Raw genomic sequence first — 17,068 nt, 5'->3', positions numbered from 1 at the left:
TTGCGCATGTCCTCTGTAAAGTGGAACAAACCATTGTGGAATGGGGCAAGGTAAGTAAAGTAAAGTCGTGGAAATACTAAGTCAATAGAAATCAATAGCTAGGGGGCACCCGGATTTGAACCGGGGACCTCTTGATCTGCAGTCAAATGCTCTACCACTGAGCTATACCCCCTTCTCGACACAAGGGGGCGACGCCTGTGTATTCATATCTGCCTGTAGTCCGTTGTAGGCCTGTGTATGTGCGTCACTGTGCGTAATATGAGTCAGCGCCCGAAAATCACGATAATGATGAAGGTCGTGAGCATTTTTGACAGATAGTGAAAGAAACAAAAACAAGGAAAGAACAATTGTTCATATAACAAAACATAGAGGAAAAGAGGGGGCACCCGGATTTGAACCGGGGACCTCTTGATCTGCAGTCAAATGCTCTACCACTGAGCTATACCCCCGTGCTGCAATTGAAGGAGAATGTGTGGTATTCATCCGTGTACTTAATATGGATGACTGTTGTATGTTGTCTTCGTGTGCGACAGAGAGCATCATTTACAAATATTTAAACCGTCTCCGTCGAATGTTGGACAGTTTCTTTGGTAATGAATTACTTTGTCAGGATTGCATGTCGTTATCTGAATCCTAACTTTTGATCATTTTTGTTCACCCTGAAACGTATTATGTTTGACTCTAAAGAACCCGCAATAAAGTGCCTTTGTATAATATTGTGGTATCATTTGGGTTGTTTTTCCTTTTAAGGTTATTAAAATGATTCCGCTGCCTTCAGGTGCCCAGCAGAAAGTCGGAATTCACACCAGGTTCAGTGGAACATGTACATTATTAATGAGCAATTATTTGTGTTTATTTTATTTCTTTTTTGCACGAATTACGTTGAGCAATACATAGTGTCATTTTTTAAATTTGTTATTTGGATTACATTTAGTCCCTGTATTTTCACGAGGATATATAAATGATAAAATACACTGGCCAGAGGTTAAGACGAGGTATGATTTAAAAAAAATAAAAAAAATAAAATACAAAACCTCGTCTCTGTCCATCTTGACGTTCAGTCTATCATTTACGTCCGTTACACAGTCAATTCGAATCACATTCTTAAATCCGACAATTTCTACGGGAACCTGAAGGCATCGCGCTCCTGACCTGACTCCTCCTCAGCCTGAAGTTGCGTCCGTGTATTAATTGAATTGCCTGCAGGAGAAGTGTCCCGGCCGCTCATCACAATCTGTGACCTGACTTTTAAAAGTTGTTTTTACTTATTTTCTGCCAGCTCGGTCATTAGTTTTTTTTCTGTGGTGTTAAAAAAAAAAAATATCTCAGCGCCATCATCATGAATCCGCCCTGTGGAAGATGCAAAAAGCCAGTTTACCCAACAGAAAAAATCAACTGCCTTGATAAGGTAAGGTGCAACACAGATGTGACCTATAATATTCAACATAGATTTTGTTGAGTTAATATTTGTGTTGTGCTTTATGGCTGCATGACACTTATAAGTAGGAATGTTGGAAAACATTTTGTTTTTGAAGAGAAAACTTTGTTGTTGTTTGTTGTTTATCATTTATTCATGTTAACTATTTTTTATTTTTTTTACACCACTTGTAATGAAACAGTTCTCCCTCTTCTTTTCTTTGTTAAGTATCTGTCTTTTTTTGCACATGCAGTGTATAAAAAACACATACACACCCATGCTGTACATCCACTGTAGATAACAGCGACTGTATGTGACAAAACAGTGAGGACCTTTTGGATAGGTTAGGGCTTTCTGAGAATTAAGACTTTGCTTTAGGGTTAGGCATTTGTGATGGTTACGGTTAGGTGAAGTGGTTTAGGAATGCATTATGTCTAAGAGTGTCCTGAATACAAATGCTGCACAAACGTGTGTGTATGTGTACTTTTATTTTTTCACCCCTTTTAGGACATTTTTCTTTTAAAAACACCGGTTTGGGACACAGTCAAAGGAGAATAAGCTCCTTTGGTTGATCTTCTGATACAAATGCAATACATAGGTCACACTTGTAGCTGATAATTGTTGTGACATGACATGTTTTTGCAAGTTTTCTGTTTATTTCAGCTGATACAAAGCCCATTGATTTAAATCATTAGTATGACCAAATAAGAATTCTGCAGTGGTTGATTAACAGCTCGACATAAGCCACCGGGATGTTTATGCATACGTGTAAACATTTGCTCTTTTTGCTCCTTTAGTATTGGCACAAAGGTTGTTTCAGCTGCGAGGTGTGCAAGATGGCCCTGAGCATGAACAACTACAAGGGATTTGAGAAGAAACCTTACTGCAGTATGTGAGTGTTTACACCACAATGGACACCTGATAATCAACAAGAAAACAACACATAGAAGGGAATAATTCCAAAGTGTGGATGCTCCTCAAAGTGAGCAAGAGGATAACACTTAATCATGAAGAAATGCCCATCTTATTTTAATACTATAACGATCCTTAATGGCAACCACTTCCTCTCCAAAGTGAAACCATCGCACACACAAAGCATTAAAGCAAACGACTGGTTATAATGTGTCTAATCGGTGCATTTAGAATTAATTTTCTGTAATCCTTCCAGGCATTACCCCAAATCCTCCTTCACTATTGTGACCGACACCCCCGAGAATCTGCGTCTGAAGCAACAGACCATGCTCAATAGTCAGGTGAGAACTCTTCGCTGACCAGTGCTGCTGGCATTCTGTCTCTGCTTTATCTCACTGCCATAGATACTCTCACCTAATCTCACCATGACACCATGTTTATCCACGTCTGTCTCACGGTAGGAGATGAGGACGCGATCCTCAGCTCTGCTCTCAAAGACAGTTGGATTTCTATGATTAAGCCAGTTTAGCAAATAATAAAAAAGAGATACTGCTGGCTTAAATTTGGTGTGTAGATGCTTTAAAGGTCCCATATTATGCAAAATCAACTTTTTAATCATTCAAAACCTTATATTTGGAACTCTGGAGGTCATGGCAGTCGGAAAAGGGTGAAAAAAAAGATGACTTAATTCCTGGAATTATTGTCTCGCGGAGCTCCGCTTTGTCCGTAAAACACGTGAGAGAGCTGGCGAGGGCAACGGCATCCGAAAACCGTAAGTCCGGGAAGTCCGCGAAAAGTTCTATTCTTGGCTCCACAGTGCAGCACAGAGTTCTACACAAACTTCCACCCTCAGAGGATTCATCTGTCCAGTGGATACATGTTATATATGACGGCAATGTGCCTGCTAGAGCCTGCAAATGATCACTTTTCCAAATGCTAACTGCTGTTAGCTCCCAGTAGCCTCTGTGGCTGATGTCATTTCCTGTCCCTTAAGGCTGCCAACTCAGCCTAGTTGGCAGCCTTCACTACTGTCCTTAAACTCTTAATCTACTGGCACAGTTCAAGCCAAGCAACCTCACCTGATCGAAGGGATAAGTCTTACAAGTCACGCATAATCAATGAGATTACATTTAAAGTTTTACTTAAGGGTTTGTTTTTGTTTGTTTTTTTTCTCCTGTGCAAGAGGAAAGAGAAAACATTTCCATTCATATCCATATCAGGCCTGGCTACATGCTTTGTCTTCTATTCCATCCCAAAACGTTTAATTTTTCAACATGCAAATGCAAGAACATGAACCACACATGGGCAATATCAGTCCATCTTTCTGTGACTGTGAAAACAAGGTCTTCACTAAAGGGAATTCAACGATTCGCCCCCCCCGGTTTTGCAAAAAGATCATAACCTCACACACTCACGTCCATTTTTGGTGAAAACCCATTTTCTGAAACACAACTGTGATGCCACGCTGATGTTATGATAACACCGTGATCAGATTTACACTAAATCTGTTTCCTCTCCCCTCGCTCCCTTCCTCTGTGTGTGTGTGTGTATGTGTGTGTGTGTGTGTGTGTGTACGTGTGTGTGAGTGTGTGTGTGTGTCCTTTCTCGTCTCATCCAACCAACCCAGTTCTCTTTGTTTATAACCATAAAAGTCTCGTAGTCGAGCTCTTTCGCTCTCACTCTCTCTCTCTGAGACAGCATATTCCTCATAGCAAGATCATGACTCGTTTGTGTGTGTATGCGTGCGCGCGTGTGTGTGTGTGTGTGTTGGTGGTATCTCGGATTTGCCTTCAAATAAATATTTTTAGCTTTGTTTAATTTGTTTAAAAGCTCATTAAAAACAGATTTAGTACAATGTATAATGCAAGTATTTACGGTTATTTTTGAAGAATACAGCCGTCCTCGAGCTACCTAAATCCTGATGAATTACACATTTGCATGCGCTCTGTAAGGGAGGACTTTGAAAAGGACAAGGGGAACGGTTTCAGCGTTTTGGCCAACACTCCGGAGAGAGGCAGAGAGGGAAGAAGTCATGAGAACTAGATCAGTAACAAACACCCGCTTCTACTAAATAGCTGCAGAGGAAACAAAAAAAAATGACAATTACAATAATCAACTTCATTTCTTTGTAGCGCTTCTACAATTAGGGACGTTTTAGTACAACTGCGTGACCCATTTCCATTCTCTTTCCATGCATGTCTGCATTCACTCTCAAAAAACTCTTCTTACACACCAACCTCTTTGCTAAATCCTAAGTCGTCATGATGCTAGTGTACCCTAAATAACATACGCTATTATACATACGTATATAAACTATATAAAGCTTGTTTATTTCACGTTTAAATGGTGCCACATTTGTAAGGAAAATGCATTTGTGTGTTGAGCAGCAGAAGTGCCCATGAAAAACTTGACAAATCTTCTCTGTCAAAGCTTATTCTGCTATTTTTCTGTGTCGTTTATTGGATTGGATGATTGACGTCTGAAGACATATTTGCAATTTAGAAGAACCATAACACGGACACAGCAGCCTGGCACTTCCTCCAATGTGGTTGTGTTGGTTTCTCTGGCACGATGGAAGTGTTCAACGGGGTTGAGACTGTCAAGACTGCAGGCAGGTCATTCCATCCTCTCCACACGCAAATTCTGGAGGTCAGATAAACCCCCCGCTCTGTGGAGATACTGGATTGCCGCTGGTTGCAGAATCTCATCTCGATGCATTGAGATTGGCTCCAGTGATGACCAGCCTTGTTTGGTTTTTTATGGGTGCATAACCCACATACTTAACTCTGCTGCTCAACCCACAAATGCATTTTCCTTACAAACGTGGCACCACTTAAAAGGGAAATAAACAAACTTTCCCACGGTATAAGAGTTATTGCTAAGAAGCATTGTTACAACAAATAAATACTTTTACACTGAAGGCTTCACAGTTGTGGAAACCACCAGAAAGGCCGACATCCTGTAACAAGTACATGCCGCGATGGGCTGAGACCATGAATTCTATGAATTCTGTGAATTCTAATATATTATTAGATTCGATAGTAAGTAAAGAGCTAAAGGCAGCTGTCAGGTCCTTTAGTGTTGCACACAGACATGAAACACAGGTTAACTGCCTTTATTTAGCATTTCTATGCTACGCTGAGCTTCCTTTAACATCGATTTTTTTGCAAGTTTATCCCCACCCTTCCCTTCCCCTCCTCCAAAAGCAATGTTATTTTCTTAATACTTTTTTTTTTCCTCATAAATTTGAAGGCCCTTTACAAGGAGGACTTTGAGAAGAACAAGGGCAGAGGGTTCAGCGTGGTGGTCGACACTCCAGAGATGCAGCGGTTGAAGAAGACGCAAGACCAGATCAGTAACGTAGGTGCAGTCACGATGAGTTATACACATAACAGCATAGTTGGTCTCTTACGACAGCAAATTTAGCATTTGAAAGACACAGATATCGTTTTCAGGGACGTTTCTGTTTAGGCTGCAGCAGCCATGGCCTTTGTGAATGTTTTAAACGGTATTTGAGAAATATGCAAGTTAAATTTTAAACATCAACAAAGCTGAGGTTATTTTGAAGAAAATAATGGACAGCAATTCAGAGGTTAGAAGTCAAAGGTAAGTTAAACAATAGTAGGATACAGAATTTGGGCAGCATTTTTTTACAGATTATCTAGAGAAAAAAGGTGCATTGTCCAGAAGCAATAATTCTGTTCTGAGAAAAGTCAAACTTGTAAGATTTATTTCTCAAATTTAAAATTAGAAACCATTCTTGACTTCTGCCCTGAGAGGAAACTCTCGCTCAACTTTGGAAAAACAACTTTTTAAGTAGTTTTTTAACTGATATGAAATGAACAGAGGGTCCAGTAACCATCGTTCACTTCAGAGTTTCAGGTTTGAGGATTTGCAGGCTGGTATAACAGTGAGCGCAGAGCTCCAGACAGCAGTGAAGCGTCATGTCACACAGTGCGATCCTGCACACACACACACACACACACACACACACACACACACACACACACACACACACACAGAGGCACATTTCAGACATTTCTCTTGCGTCCACACTGAGCAGCAGCTGCCCTATATGGTCAAAGTCTCTCAGCTGTGGACACAAATCAATGCCACGCTCTCCGCTGCACACACACACACACACAGGGAGACCTGGTAGTTGCATGCATACCATTCTGAACACACATTTTCTCCACATTCTAGAAAAGGAATGCTTGTTGATAAGCTATACAATGTCAAAAGGCCAAACTCCAGCAACAAATGTTTTCATTGGTTTTATCTTTCTTCCCCCCCCCCCCCCCCTCTTTGAGTTATTTTTTTTGTTTTTTTAATTCCCTCTCCTCTCGCTCCAGTCTTTTTCCCACCAGCTTATTTTCTATCTGTTCCTCTTGGGGTCTGCTGGGGACACGGGGGGGGGGGGGGACTGCTCCTTGTTTTTCTTAATCGACATTCAGCTTCCTGCTTCCTTCCAGCCTGTAAAAAGCTCTGCACATTCACATTAAACCTCTGCATCTCTGCGGCCCCTGATGGACTCATACTTAAAGTTGTATGACTATAACAGCTAAACCTGTGATATATTTGTAAAAAAAAAACATCCTGGATACATATTCTCAAATACTGAATAACAAACCAATCCAATCATCTCTGTTTGTTTATCATCAGTCAGAGGTGCTTCTTTAGAATAAAGGGCAACAACAACTGCAGACACGATGTAAAACACAGAGTGTAAAGAGAAACGACTGTCTGAGTAAATGAGGCAGTGTGTGTACCTCCTAAAATGGTGAACTACTTGTTTCTCACTGGGAAAACTTCAGGGTCAGCTGTTAAAGTCGAGCGTTGCGCCCTCATGTGGTGTAATGTGTATGTTGCTGCCTGTGTGTGTGTGTGTGTGTGTGTGTGTGTGTAGATAAAGTATCATGAAGATTTTGAGAAGAGCAAAATTCCAAGTGACGCACCGCCTCCTGTGAACAGACAAGGTGAGACACACCCTTTTAAGACATATTCTTATAGCCCTATTCAATGTTGCACATGTTTACTAATGTGCATTTGTGTGTAGAAGATCAACAACAACCACCACCACCTGAAACTCTCAGACAGCCAGCTGATCAATTGCGCCCTGCTGCTGTAGCCCCATCTTCTGGAGGGGTAAGGCTATTACATGGTAGACACTATAGTGATTGTTGTATGTCATTGCATTGATATGCTGCTGTAAGACATTTAAGAACAAAGCAGTCAATAAAAATTTGTTGAGGCATAGTGTGTTTATATTATATATTTATATTCAGTCTTGTGCTAAGTACCTTAAAGGAATACTTGAGTAAAACTACAAGTATATTGCCAGAAAATGACTCTAGAAGAAGTTGAAGTCACTTTTTTATATATATATAATATTACTTAACTCTTTAAGGTACGCACCAAGAAAAAAACAAAGGAAAAATTATTTCTTTGCTTTTTTTTATTTATTTACTTATGATAACAATAACGACAATCAAAATGTATTTATTCTTTTTTTCTTGCCTCTACCAAACGGTTGAGACATCTGTTCATAATAAACCTGGTTTGCATAATTCATAAAGTACAACATTCAGAACAAGTGACATTAAGTGTTAGTGAGTTCAGCTTAAAGGGTTAAAGTAAAAGTCTTAAAGTATATGACATTTACTGTACTTTCTCATGTACTTATGTTTAATGTACTTGTTTGAAGGTGTGGGTCAAATTCCTGGCTCTGCTAGTCTATGTGTCCTTGAGCAAGACACTCAACCCCATGTTGCAGTGTGTGAATGGACAAAAGATCAAGCCTGGAAAAGCTCTATATACATGCAGACCGTGACCAACTCTTCTTCTTCTGGTTTTATTTGGTAGTAACGAGTAACAAAGATATTGGAAATGTAGGGTAGTAAAAGTTGCTAGAAATATAAATAAAGTCAAATATAAATATGTGAATTTTGTACTAAAGTACAGTAACTTGGACAGTGTATGCTTTTTGTGTCCGTCTTTGTGTTATTAATTTCTTCTTCTGTGTTTTTGCACACACACACAGAAGCGTTACCAGGCTCTGTACAGCTACGCAGCAGCAGAAGCAGATGAAGTCTCTTTGCTGGAGGGAGATCTGATCCTAGACGTGGAGCCAATAGACGAGGGATGGATGTTCGGCTGTAACCAGCGCACAGGGCAGAAAGGCATGCTCCCTGCTAACTATGTACGACCCGTGTAAAGCAGAACATCCAGAGGCCCATTTATGCTCTCACCACTCACAATCAATCAGGCCTCTTCTCTAAATCAACTTTGACCAATCCTTTTACAAAAAAGGCAATAATATAGGTTCTTCAAGTTGAGATTTCACTTTAGGGAAGAACAATAACATTAAAGTGGAGGCACGAGGATTTTAAATATGTAAATGAGACCCACAAAAGAGGAAGTAGAAGAAAAAACAAAACTATAGCATTTACACATTCTCCTTCCATCTCAGGAAATATGTACTTTTTAATGTCCATCAGAATTACTTCATTAACTGCTTAACTACATTATTAAATTGATTCAGTTGAATAAAAACGTGCATTTGTGATTGAAGACTAAAAAAAGGTTTTGGTTCATTCCTGCTTTTGTCTGACAAAAATGCACCCTCATTGGATTCTACTTTACCTTTCATTGTGTAAACGGCAGAATAAAATACATATATATATATATAGCAATCTCTTTATTCAAAAACACTTTGCACATACATCATAACATGGAGTAAAATGTTAGCTAATTAAACTTTAAAAAATAAGGCAAAGACTTTATTTACAAATTAGATTTCCCCATGTTAAAACAATTAAACTAGCACCATGGTTTTTGTTTTTAAATACAGTACACAAATGACAATTAATGACAAAAAAACAGAACAGCTTTATAAAAACAGTTATTAATCTGTAAGAGAGGGCGTCATGTTGGAGAAAAAGGCCACTCTCTTGTCCACTTTGGTCCTGAGTTTTGGTGGCAGCCAGTTCAGCTGCCTCACAAACAGCTGTGGGTTTTTCCCAACAAAGTCTTCACACAATCTGTAGAGACGGGTGAAAATAAGTGAATAAAACAGTCAAAATAAAAGTTTGGAGTATTTTCTTTTCTCCTTGATCTTCAGAGATTTCAATTTATGAAAATACCAGATACTTTTACAAGCTTGTGTCTGTGCATTATAGAAGTTACTTCAGGTGTGGTATTTGAGTTCTTGTTTTAAAGCAAATCAAGGAAAGGAATCATGTCAGTAGTCAGAAGTAATCCTTCCGCGTTTAGTGATTCCCTGATTGCAGCTCCTACCTTGTGAAATGCATGAGGCTAATTAGCAGATTATACCTCACCCATTCCTTTTTACTTGTCTGAATGACTTTAAATCGACAGTACAACCCTTAAAATGCAGATTTGCACTCGTCAAAGTTATTGCAGCTCCTACCTTGTGATGCAACATGTTTTTATTTTGCCTCAAAATCAATTGGTTTCCTTCATGAGGGCATACATTTGGCATAACAAGGTAAAGCTCATTAGCACAGCACCTTGTCCCTGTAGTGCGTGAATGTGCACAGGGAGCAGCTTAGTGTGAGAATATAAATAACTCACGTTTAACAGTGTGTGAGACTTTGTTTAAAGTGGCTCAGTCATGCGTGACTGGGAAAGGGCATGCAAACAACTTCTCACATGTAACCAGTGTACTGTACATAATGTGCGGTAACAATAAAATGTAAAAAAAAATGCATAATTGCAGTTCAGCGAGCCACCAAATATCATACCTGGACAGGGAGTATGGCTGCGTCTGGAAGAGGATCACATTGCTGCAGTGATGTTGTGATGGCGCTCTGAGAACAACCACCTGAAAACGGGAGGATTGACAATCATATTAGGATTGCTAAATACTTTGAAACCGTAGGAAAAAGTCCTGTTCCTTAGAGGATAAACCTGTTTAGCGATTATTTGAAATACCTTCACGACAACTGTGGATGCCATGGATTTTGGAAAACAGATACAAAACCCAATGCTTCGTTTTGTGAACAATACCATTATTCTACCTTCTATTCTTCCCCATGGTAACACTGTTATACGACACTGGGGTGGCTTTGATATTCCCAGAGCAGATCATTTCACAAGTTGGCAAATAGATATTCATGAATTCTAACGTCAGTTCTGACCCAACAGAACTTTACAGTTGTTGGCTCCACGTGCAAGTGCACACTTTGACCCCCCCACTAAACCACTTAAGATGTATTTATGTAACAGTCCATAATTAGTTCCCCCCAAGAGTAAGATTAGAAAATAACCACAAAGTACTACACAAAAAAAAATGTGGCCATAAAAGAAAGAACGCGTCTCTTGCACTTGAACTCGTCGTCACATACCGAGTCTGCGAGGATACAAAGGTTACTGCTTCCACCGAACACGACGGCGTCGCCATCGCTTCCTAGATTCACTGTGTGGCAAACTCTGAGGGGAAATGGGAAAATTGGCAATTATATAAAGTGTGATTAAATCTGACAACATTTTATCAAAATTAACAACCTCATTTTTCCTTAAGTGTATGAATGAACTACCTGGGCTTGTCCTTGTGTGGATGGCTCATTTTGGTCCACTCTCTTTTAAGCGTGTTAAACTGCCAAGCATCATCTAGGAGAAGATTTGTGACAAATGAGATTACACAGCAGAGAGTTCACTCAACTTAACAAGGATGAAATCTGGTTCTTGCATCAAAACCTTGTCCATATTTGACTGAGCAAATGAAGGGATTATGAAAGATCGAATTCCATTTATTGTAGAGATACAAGAGCCATCGCTGAGACTTACTGAGTGTGTTTCCGTCTGTGCCGAGGCCTCCGTATACAAGGACTGCATGATCGGATATGGCTGCCATGGCGTGCATGGAGCGCCCCATGGGTGAACAGAGCAGGGGGATGTCACTGATGGAGAGTGATGTATATAATCATACATAGAGTAAGGTGGGACAGCAGTCAGTTGTTTTGAGGAAGAATGAAGGGTCTTACAATTTAGTCCAGGTCCAACTTTCCAAGTCTAAGCAGAAAATGTCCATCTCTGCCGTTTCCTGTAAATAATCATATGATCGACCTTTAGGTAGAGACAGCTTGCTTTGAAACAAATAAACTGTTCCTGTAAGAGTAATAAGGGTGTTTAACAGCCTCCAGATTTTGAAAAATGGTTGCAGCCACGATTGCAATAGAGATATCGGGAGGTCCGTTTCCCAGTTCACCTCATAGGCGTCGGGTGTGACCGAGACAGACGAAACAGACTAAATCACTAAACTCGGAGAAATCAACTTATTTAAAACAAGGATCTGACCGTGCACAAGGGCACCGTGGCATCACAGCAGGAAAGGGATGTTGAAACAGGAAAAGTGCCTCCCCTAAACTGTTACCACAAAGTTAGAAGCGCACTATTGTCTAAAAAGGAAAATATTTGCCTTTTTCGGAACAGAGAAAACTAAAATAAAATATTTGACTTGACATATCCACATCCTTTCCTTGTGGCAGAACAACATTTACAGTTCAGATGAGGATACGATTCTAAACTCACCGTGCCACCTGAAACGTAACCTTTGTTCCCCAGAAGGGCGGTGGAATGGCAGCCTCTGGGAGCAGGAGCTGGACCCTGGACATTAAAAAAAAAACAATTGTTGCTTTGGTCATGTCTACAGTAACAATGCAACATTAGTAGGCTGCATCGTCACGCAAAACTATCAGACTTGACTGAGGGATTTAGTGTGTGTACAGCAGCAGCGCATACAATTGTTGAGTTGACGATTTTACATATAAATCATGTTTTTTTTTGTCTGATATAAAATCAACAAAAAACTATGCTTGCAGCTGCAGAGATACCAAAAAAAGTAAGTATTCTTTGACTCACCTGAGTCTCAGGCATAGTCCATGTTGCGGTGCGTGTGTCAAACACATTCACTTCATTGTTCCAGCCCCAGCACCTGAACAACGTGTTGCCGATTGTCGTCTAAGGAAGAAAAACGTTGTGTGGGGCGTTTTGATGGAATAATAAGTCAACTCAATGTTCTAACATTTGCACAAAGTGACATTTTTTGCAGATTTGTTGCGATTAATAATTACCCAGGACATCTCTTCCACGACGAAGCTAGACGAAGATGTGTTCTGCACTTCCCCAATGGTCTTACAGCCATATCCGCCAAAGTAAATTAATCTGCACAGACAACAAAAATTGCTTTTCATCGTTCAGTATTTCACAAAGCAAAAACACAAAGTGCTATAGGAAGTACTTCATAAATTCACGCCCCAGCAAGTACCATGACAGCATTATATCAAACCCCCAAAACAGCTACTGCAAATTATTTTCAGCCGTTGGTTTTTTTCTTCACAGAGTCTGAACTGACCTGTCTCTGTGTACCCAGCAGGAGTGTTTGTTTCTGGGCGACGGCGTCGTTCCCTTAGTGTCGGTCACTTTCTTCCATGAGTAGTGCGGCTCGGTGAGATCGACACTGAACATCTACGAGTTAAATCAGAAACTCCAGTTAAAGCAAAACAACTGAATAGGAACTTAAAAAGTTACATTTTAAAATCATTTGATTTCCTGTCTGCTATGATCAGATCAGATGATGCAGATGGAGAATCTCCAGTGTCCACACAGTTTGAAATGAGCCTTGCTAAAGCTGCATTTCTGTACAAAATCCCCACCATCATACAGGTTGAGGATTAAAGTAATTTTAGTTTTTTGCTCCTAATGTCTTGTGAAAAATATGGCATTGCACCTGAGCTGCTCCAGTGTGAACAAGGCTTTGCTTTTTGTTCTCCATAACTCTGTCTGTCATTTTTACTTTAATTTTTGCTCTCTATCTCATCAAATTCATGTTAGAGCAAGTCTGACAAATGGCAAATATTTCTCCCACATAGAAAATGTGGATCTTGCTGCAGACGTGTTGATTTTTGAGAGGAATTTCCAGGATGGTGTTGGGGGTGGGGGATTAATTCTCTCTAATGTATGGAAGGCAAAATATAAAAGTTGGGTTAAAAACAGAGTTTATAGGGAGTGAGAAAAGCCTTTACGTTTTCTAGACAAACAGCTCGACATTCGTGCAAGAGTCAGAACAATGTTTGAGTACGAGGCAAAATGAGGTCAAAGGTCATAACTGAATTTCAATTCAACAGGAACCAATTCCTATCCATTATTCCAGGATATTCCTGCTGGGACCAAACGTGGACAAAGCATCAATGAGACATTCGGTTTCTCCAATACGAGATAAACTTATTTCAACACGTGCATTAACTTGTCTGTAAATAATAGCCCAAGTTCAGCAAAGATACAGGATTTCCAGCTGCCGTCTTTGGCGCCAGGGGTTCCAACTTTTGGAAAACAGCTGTTGAATTACGGTTTTATCTCAATTTAGAGAAAAGAGTTTCTCATCCAGGTGATACGATGGGTCTTAGGGTCTTCAAGTTTGTTTATCACCATGTCAGACATTTACTTTCCAGCAAAAACAGACAACGGGGTCCGATTTGCATGCAGCTGTACGTTGCATGAGAGCACAGCTGCTTAAGCAAACAGTGAGAGTCGCTCACGTGGTTGGTGTATCCGACGGCGTCACAGCCTGCAAAGATGTACAGTTTGCCGTTGACATGAGCTCCACAGAAGCCCGACAGGTCTCGCGGGACATCACTGCCTGCAATCTCCCTCCGCTCCCTGACACGCAAAGAAAAACAAAAACAGGCATGTGGAGTCAGTGTTTGTAGCAACTTTAAAGAGTGACGTCTATCAGTGACACTTTTAAATGTCAATATGACAAATGTTCCTTCTGTGCTGATACGACGACGGAGGCCCTTTTCCTTCTATCTTACCACGTCCCACTGTTCAAATCGCAGAGCCATATCTCATCACTGGGCAACATGACATCCGCTCCGGCAACTACCTGTGAGGAAAAACAAGGAGATAAGGAGGCGTGTATGAAAACACAATGTCCTAGCAGATATATCAGCTAAGCCGACGTCACCAATAAATAATGCAGGGCAAACATCAGAGCCTGAACGTCTCGTGTAAATTCTTATCTTGAATTTTCTGTTCCTGGGTGATTTTGTGGCAGGAAATGACATTTTAAAAGTTACAAAAATAAGAGAATGAACTAACAGAAAAGTGAATTCCAGTCCTTTAAGTGGTGCTCAGGTAATAATTGTACAATGGAGAACACCGGTGTGTGGAGGCATCTGCATCTATTATGTCCCCGTCTCCTCCCCTCATTTTTCCAAGGTGTTTCCCCCCTTAATTTGTCACACTTGGTGGAGTCTTATATGTTGTCCTGTTCAAACACGTTCCTCCTGTGGAAAAACTTGGATTCTTGAGTGTTGAGAAAAAAAAGAAAAATATTTTTCCCCCCCCCAGGATTACACTGTTAGTTTTACATTAATGGATACTTTGGATAATTGTTAATTAAACTGATTTAGAGGAGTGTTGGTTGCAGTTTTAAGGTATCTTTGAAGGCCCTAACCCAGAGAGAAGTGTACTTTACCACTTGTAGACAAAATACACCCTGTTAGATGTGTAGTTTGTGTTCAAGCTAACTGAACAATAAGAAATAACATTAAAACCTGAGGCAGAATTACTACACTTAAAAATACACAACTATTTTGAGGACAATAGAGTTATACATTGTAAGGTGGCTCCTCCTGCTCAGGTACACCGACACCTACAGTTTCTTACCCGATAACCTCCCCACACATACAGGGTGTTGTTGTCTATGAACGCCGTGTGGCTGCTCCTCTCCTGCGGACTCACTGGCTCGTCTCTCCCGGCAGCATCCATCCTCCTCTGACTCACTCACCTCTCTGTCAAATAACAACAAAGTATAAAATGGTTTGCAGCTTTGGGGAATAGGAGGAGGAGGAGGAGGAGGAGGGAGGAAGGGGGGGAGGAGGTTTATCCTGCGCCTGGTGAAACGTGTTTTTCAGGCTCGCGTTGCCCGTTTACTCCTCCCAGTATCACGATCCTCGAAGTTATGCGCGTCTTCTTCCACCGGAGGGGGGACGACGACGACGACGACACAAACAACAAAGCACTCAGTGAACTCATATGACATCTTTACTGAAGTGTTTATTAAAGGGCTTCATTGTTCACGTTCCCTTGTTGTTTGTGAATTTTAAAACGGAGTCAAATGTGACTCGAGGTGAACAGGAGAGGAGACACAGGTGGAAGTCATTTCACATTTCAGACATGATTGGCTGCACCTGTGCTGCTTTCCCCCGATTAAAGACAGGGCCTGTTATGAGACAAACAGGGCCCTGGGGGCAGACCTGGAAAAGGCCCCCATCCACCCTCCTCTAGAGGTAGAAGCAACACACTTCCAAATGCAAGGCAATCACAAAAATCGAAAAGCAACATACGTCCATAGTTGCATACAAAGCCAGGTTGTCAATCACCTAGGGCGCCATCTACTGGAGGGAGCGTCACACAACCTCAAAGAAAACATCAGTTATTATACAGTACAGTGGTGGAAAGAGTACTGAAATATTCTACTTAAGTAGAAGTACCACTATTTTTTTATAACATTTTACTTAACTACATGTAAAAGTACTGGACTAAAATTGTGCTCAAGTTAAAATTCAAAAAAAGTAGCAGTTTAAAATGTACTAGGAGTAAAAGTTACTTTTTTTTTAACAAGGTCGGGGTTCTTTCTTGTGTCGTGCTAAATGTACAAGGGGACACAAATGCTTTGAATCAAAGGCAAACCTTTAAACTTAAAAGTGCTGACAAAAAAAAAATAAACACACAATGGAGCAGTCAAAATGGGTGAAAGGTCACACATGCTTTAACTTGCTCACACACTCAACACAACAATTATTATTATTTACTACCATTTCACCTGTTCTTATCATTCACTGTCGAAGTTTCTGGAGCGTGATTTTTTTTTTCTAATTTCATGTAATTTATGTTTGTGGCATTTTAATATCACAGCCTTATTTGTGTTAATCGTAATCTATCTTTATGTTTTTTGTGGAACCCATCAATAAACTGCTGTTTCAAAGTTAAATAAATGTCACACACGGCACCATAGACTGTACATTATGTACTGTGGGTACTGTTTCTGTTTGCAGGCTGAGTCCAAGCAGGAAGTAACAACTTACTGTACAACCATCAGAGGGCGATAAAGAACTGTGTTGAATGGAAGTCATGGTAAGCCATGCTTCTCACTGGATTTAAAACACTATTCAACATTTTCTTGAGGAGTTCATAGTCTCAACAGCTAGTTTCGGGTCTTCTTCAATAGAGCATGATTTGACATAGTGTTGGTCAAACCACATGTTAAAATGCAACCAGAACAGTCTATGACCAACACTAAACAGTTACATGAGTAAATGCATAGGAACTCTGTTTCAGAACAACAGCACCGTTGTTTTCTTTACATGCATTAATCTTAAAACAGGGGGGGACTAAGCTTCTTTATGTCCCCGCCTGGTGACGGGTTCTACTGGGCAGTTTTGCTTACTTTTTAGGTTATTTAGCTCTGATATTGCTTGCTTTACACCTGTGGTAGTGGTCACACTGGCACCGTTGTAAAAAAAGATGAACTAGATATATTTTCTGGTAGTATATATATAAGTGAAATAAGTATTTCCACCTGCATGCCGTACACTCCTTATTTAAGGAAAAATGTAATCATTCACATGAAATACAGGACGAGCCCAGGGGCTCTAACACAGAGTCCTTGGGCCTGTTTGGTATTTCATCCTGTTTGTTCTTCAACATACAGAT

General features: G+C 40.3%; 2 protein-coding genes across 2 annotated transcripts; one reads left to right on the top strand and one right to left on the bottom strand.

The window, feature by feature from the left end:
• The first annotated feature begins 1,212 nt into the window (after positions 1-1,212).
• On the top strand, positions 1,213-9,344 carry LOC310939508 (LIM and SH3 domain protein 1-like). Its single transcript, XM_083904276.1, has 7 exons — positions 1,213-1,408; positions 2,215-2,309; positions 2,586-2,670; positions 5,582-5,689; positions 7,236-7,305; positions 7,386-7,474; positions 8,370-9,344. The coding sequence occupies exons 1-7, from the start codon at positions 1,340-1,342 to the stop codon at positions 8,541-8,543; spliced, it is 690 nt and encodes a 229-aa protein (XP_083760402.1). The 5' UTR covers positions 1,213-1,339; the 3' UTR covers positions 8,544-9,344.
• LOC310939033 (kelch domain-containing protein 1-like) lies at positions 9,211-15,121 on the bottom strand (the record flags this gene model as incomplete). Its single annotated transcript, XM_083903700.1, has 13 exons — positions 9,211-9,369; positions 10,093-10,172; positions 10,696-10,780; positions 10,888-10,960; positions 11,138-11,250; positions 11,335-11,393; positions 11,882-11,956; positions 12,212-12,310; positions 12,424-12,514; positions 12,705-12,817; positions 13,888-14,008; positions 14,164-14,234; positions 15,020-15,121. 13 exons carry the CDS (start codon positions 15,119-15,121, stop codon positions 9,234-9,236), a joined length of 1,218 nt encoding a protein of 405 aa, XP_083759826.1. The 3' UTR covers positions 9,211-9,233.
• Between the last annotated feature and the right edge of the window lie 1,947 nt (positions 15,122-17,068).

Source organism: Microchirus variegatus, assembly GCF_963457635.1.
Source record: "Microchirus variegatus genome assembly, chromosome: 17".
Lineage (NCBI taxonomy): Eukaryota > Metazoa > Chordata > Actinopteri > Pleuronectiformes > Soleidae > Microchirus > Microchirus variegatus.
This window is presented reverse-complemented; position numbering and strand designations above follow the sequence as displayed.

Excerpts from the sequence above, each read along its gene's own strand:
- LOC310939508 (XM_083904276.1), top strand. The coding sequence starts at position 1,340 with ATGAATCCGCCCTGTGGAAGATGCAAAAAGCCAGTTTACCCAACAGAA. Across the intron at positions 5,690-7,235 it reads CGCAAGACCAGATCAGTAAC|ATAAAGTATCATGAAGATTT; the intron begins GTAGGTGCAGTC and ends GTGTGTGTGTAG. Across the intron at positions 7,306-7,385 it reads GCCTCCTGTGAACAGACAAG|AAGATCAACAACAACCACCA; the intron begins GTGAGACACACC and ends ATTTGTGTGTAG.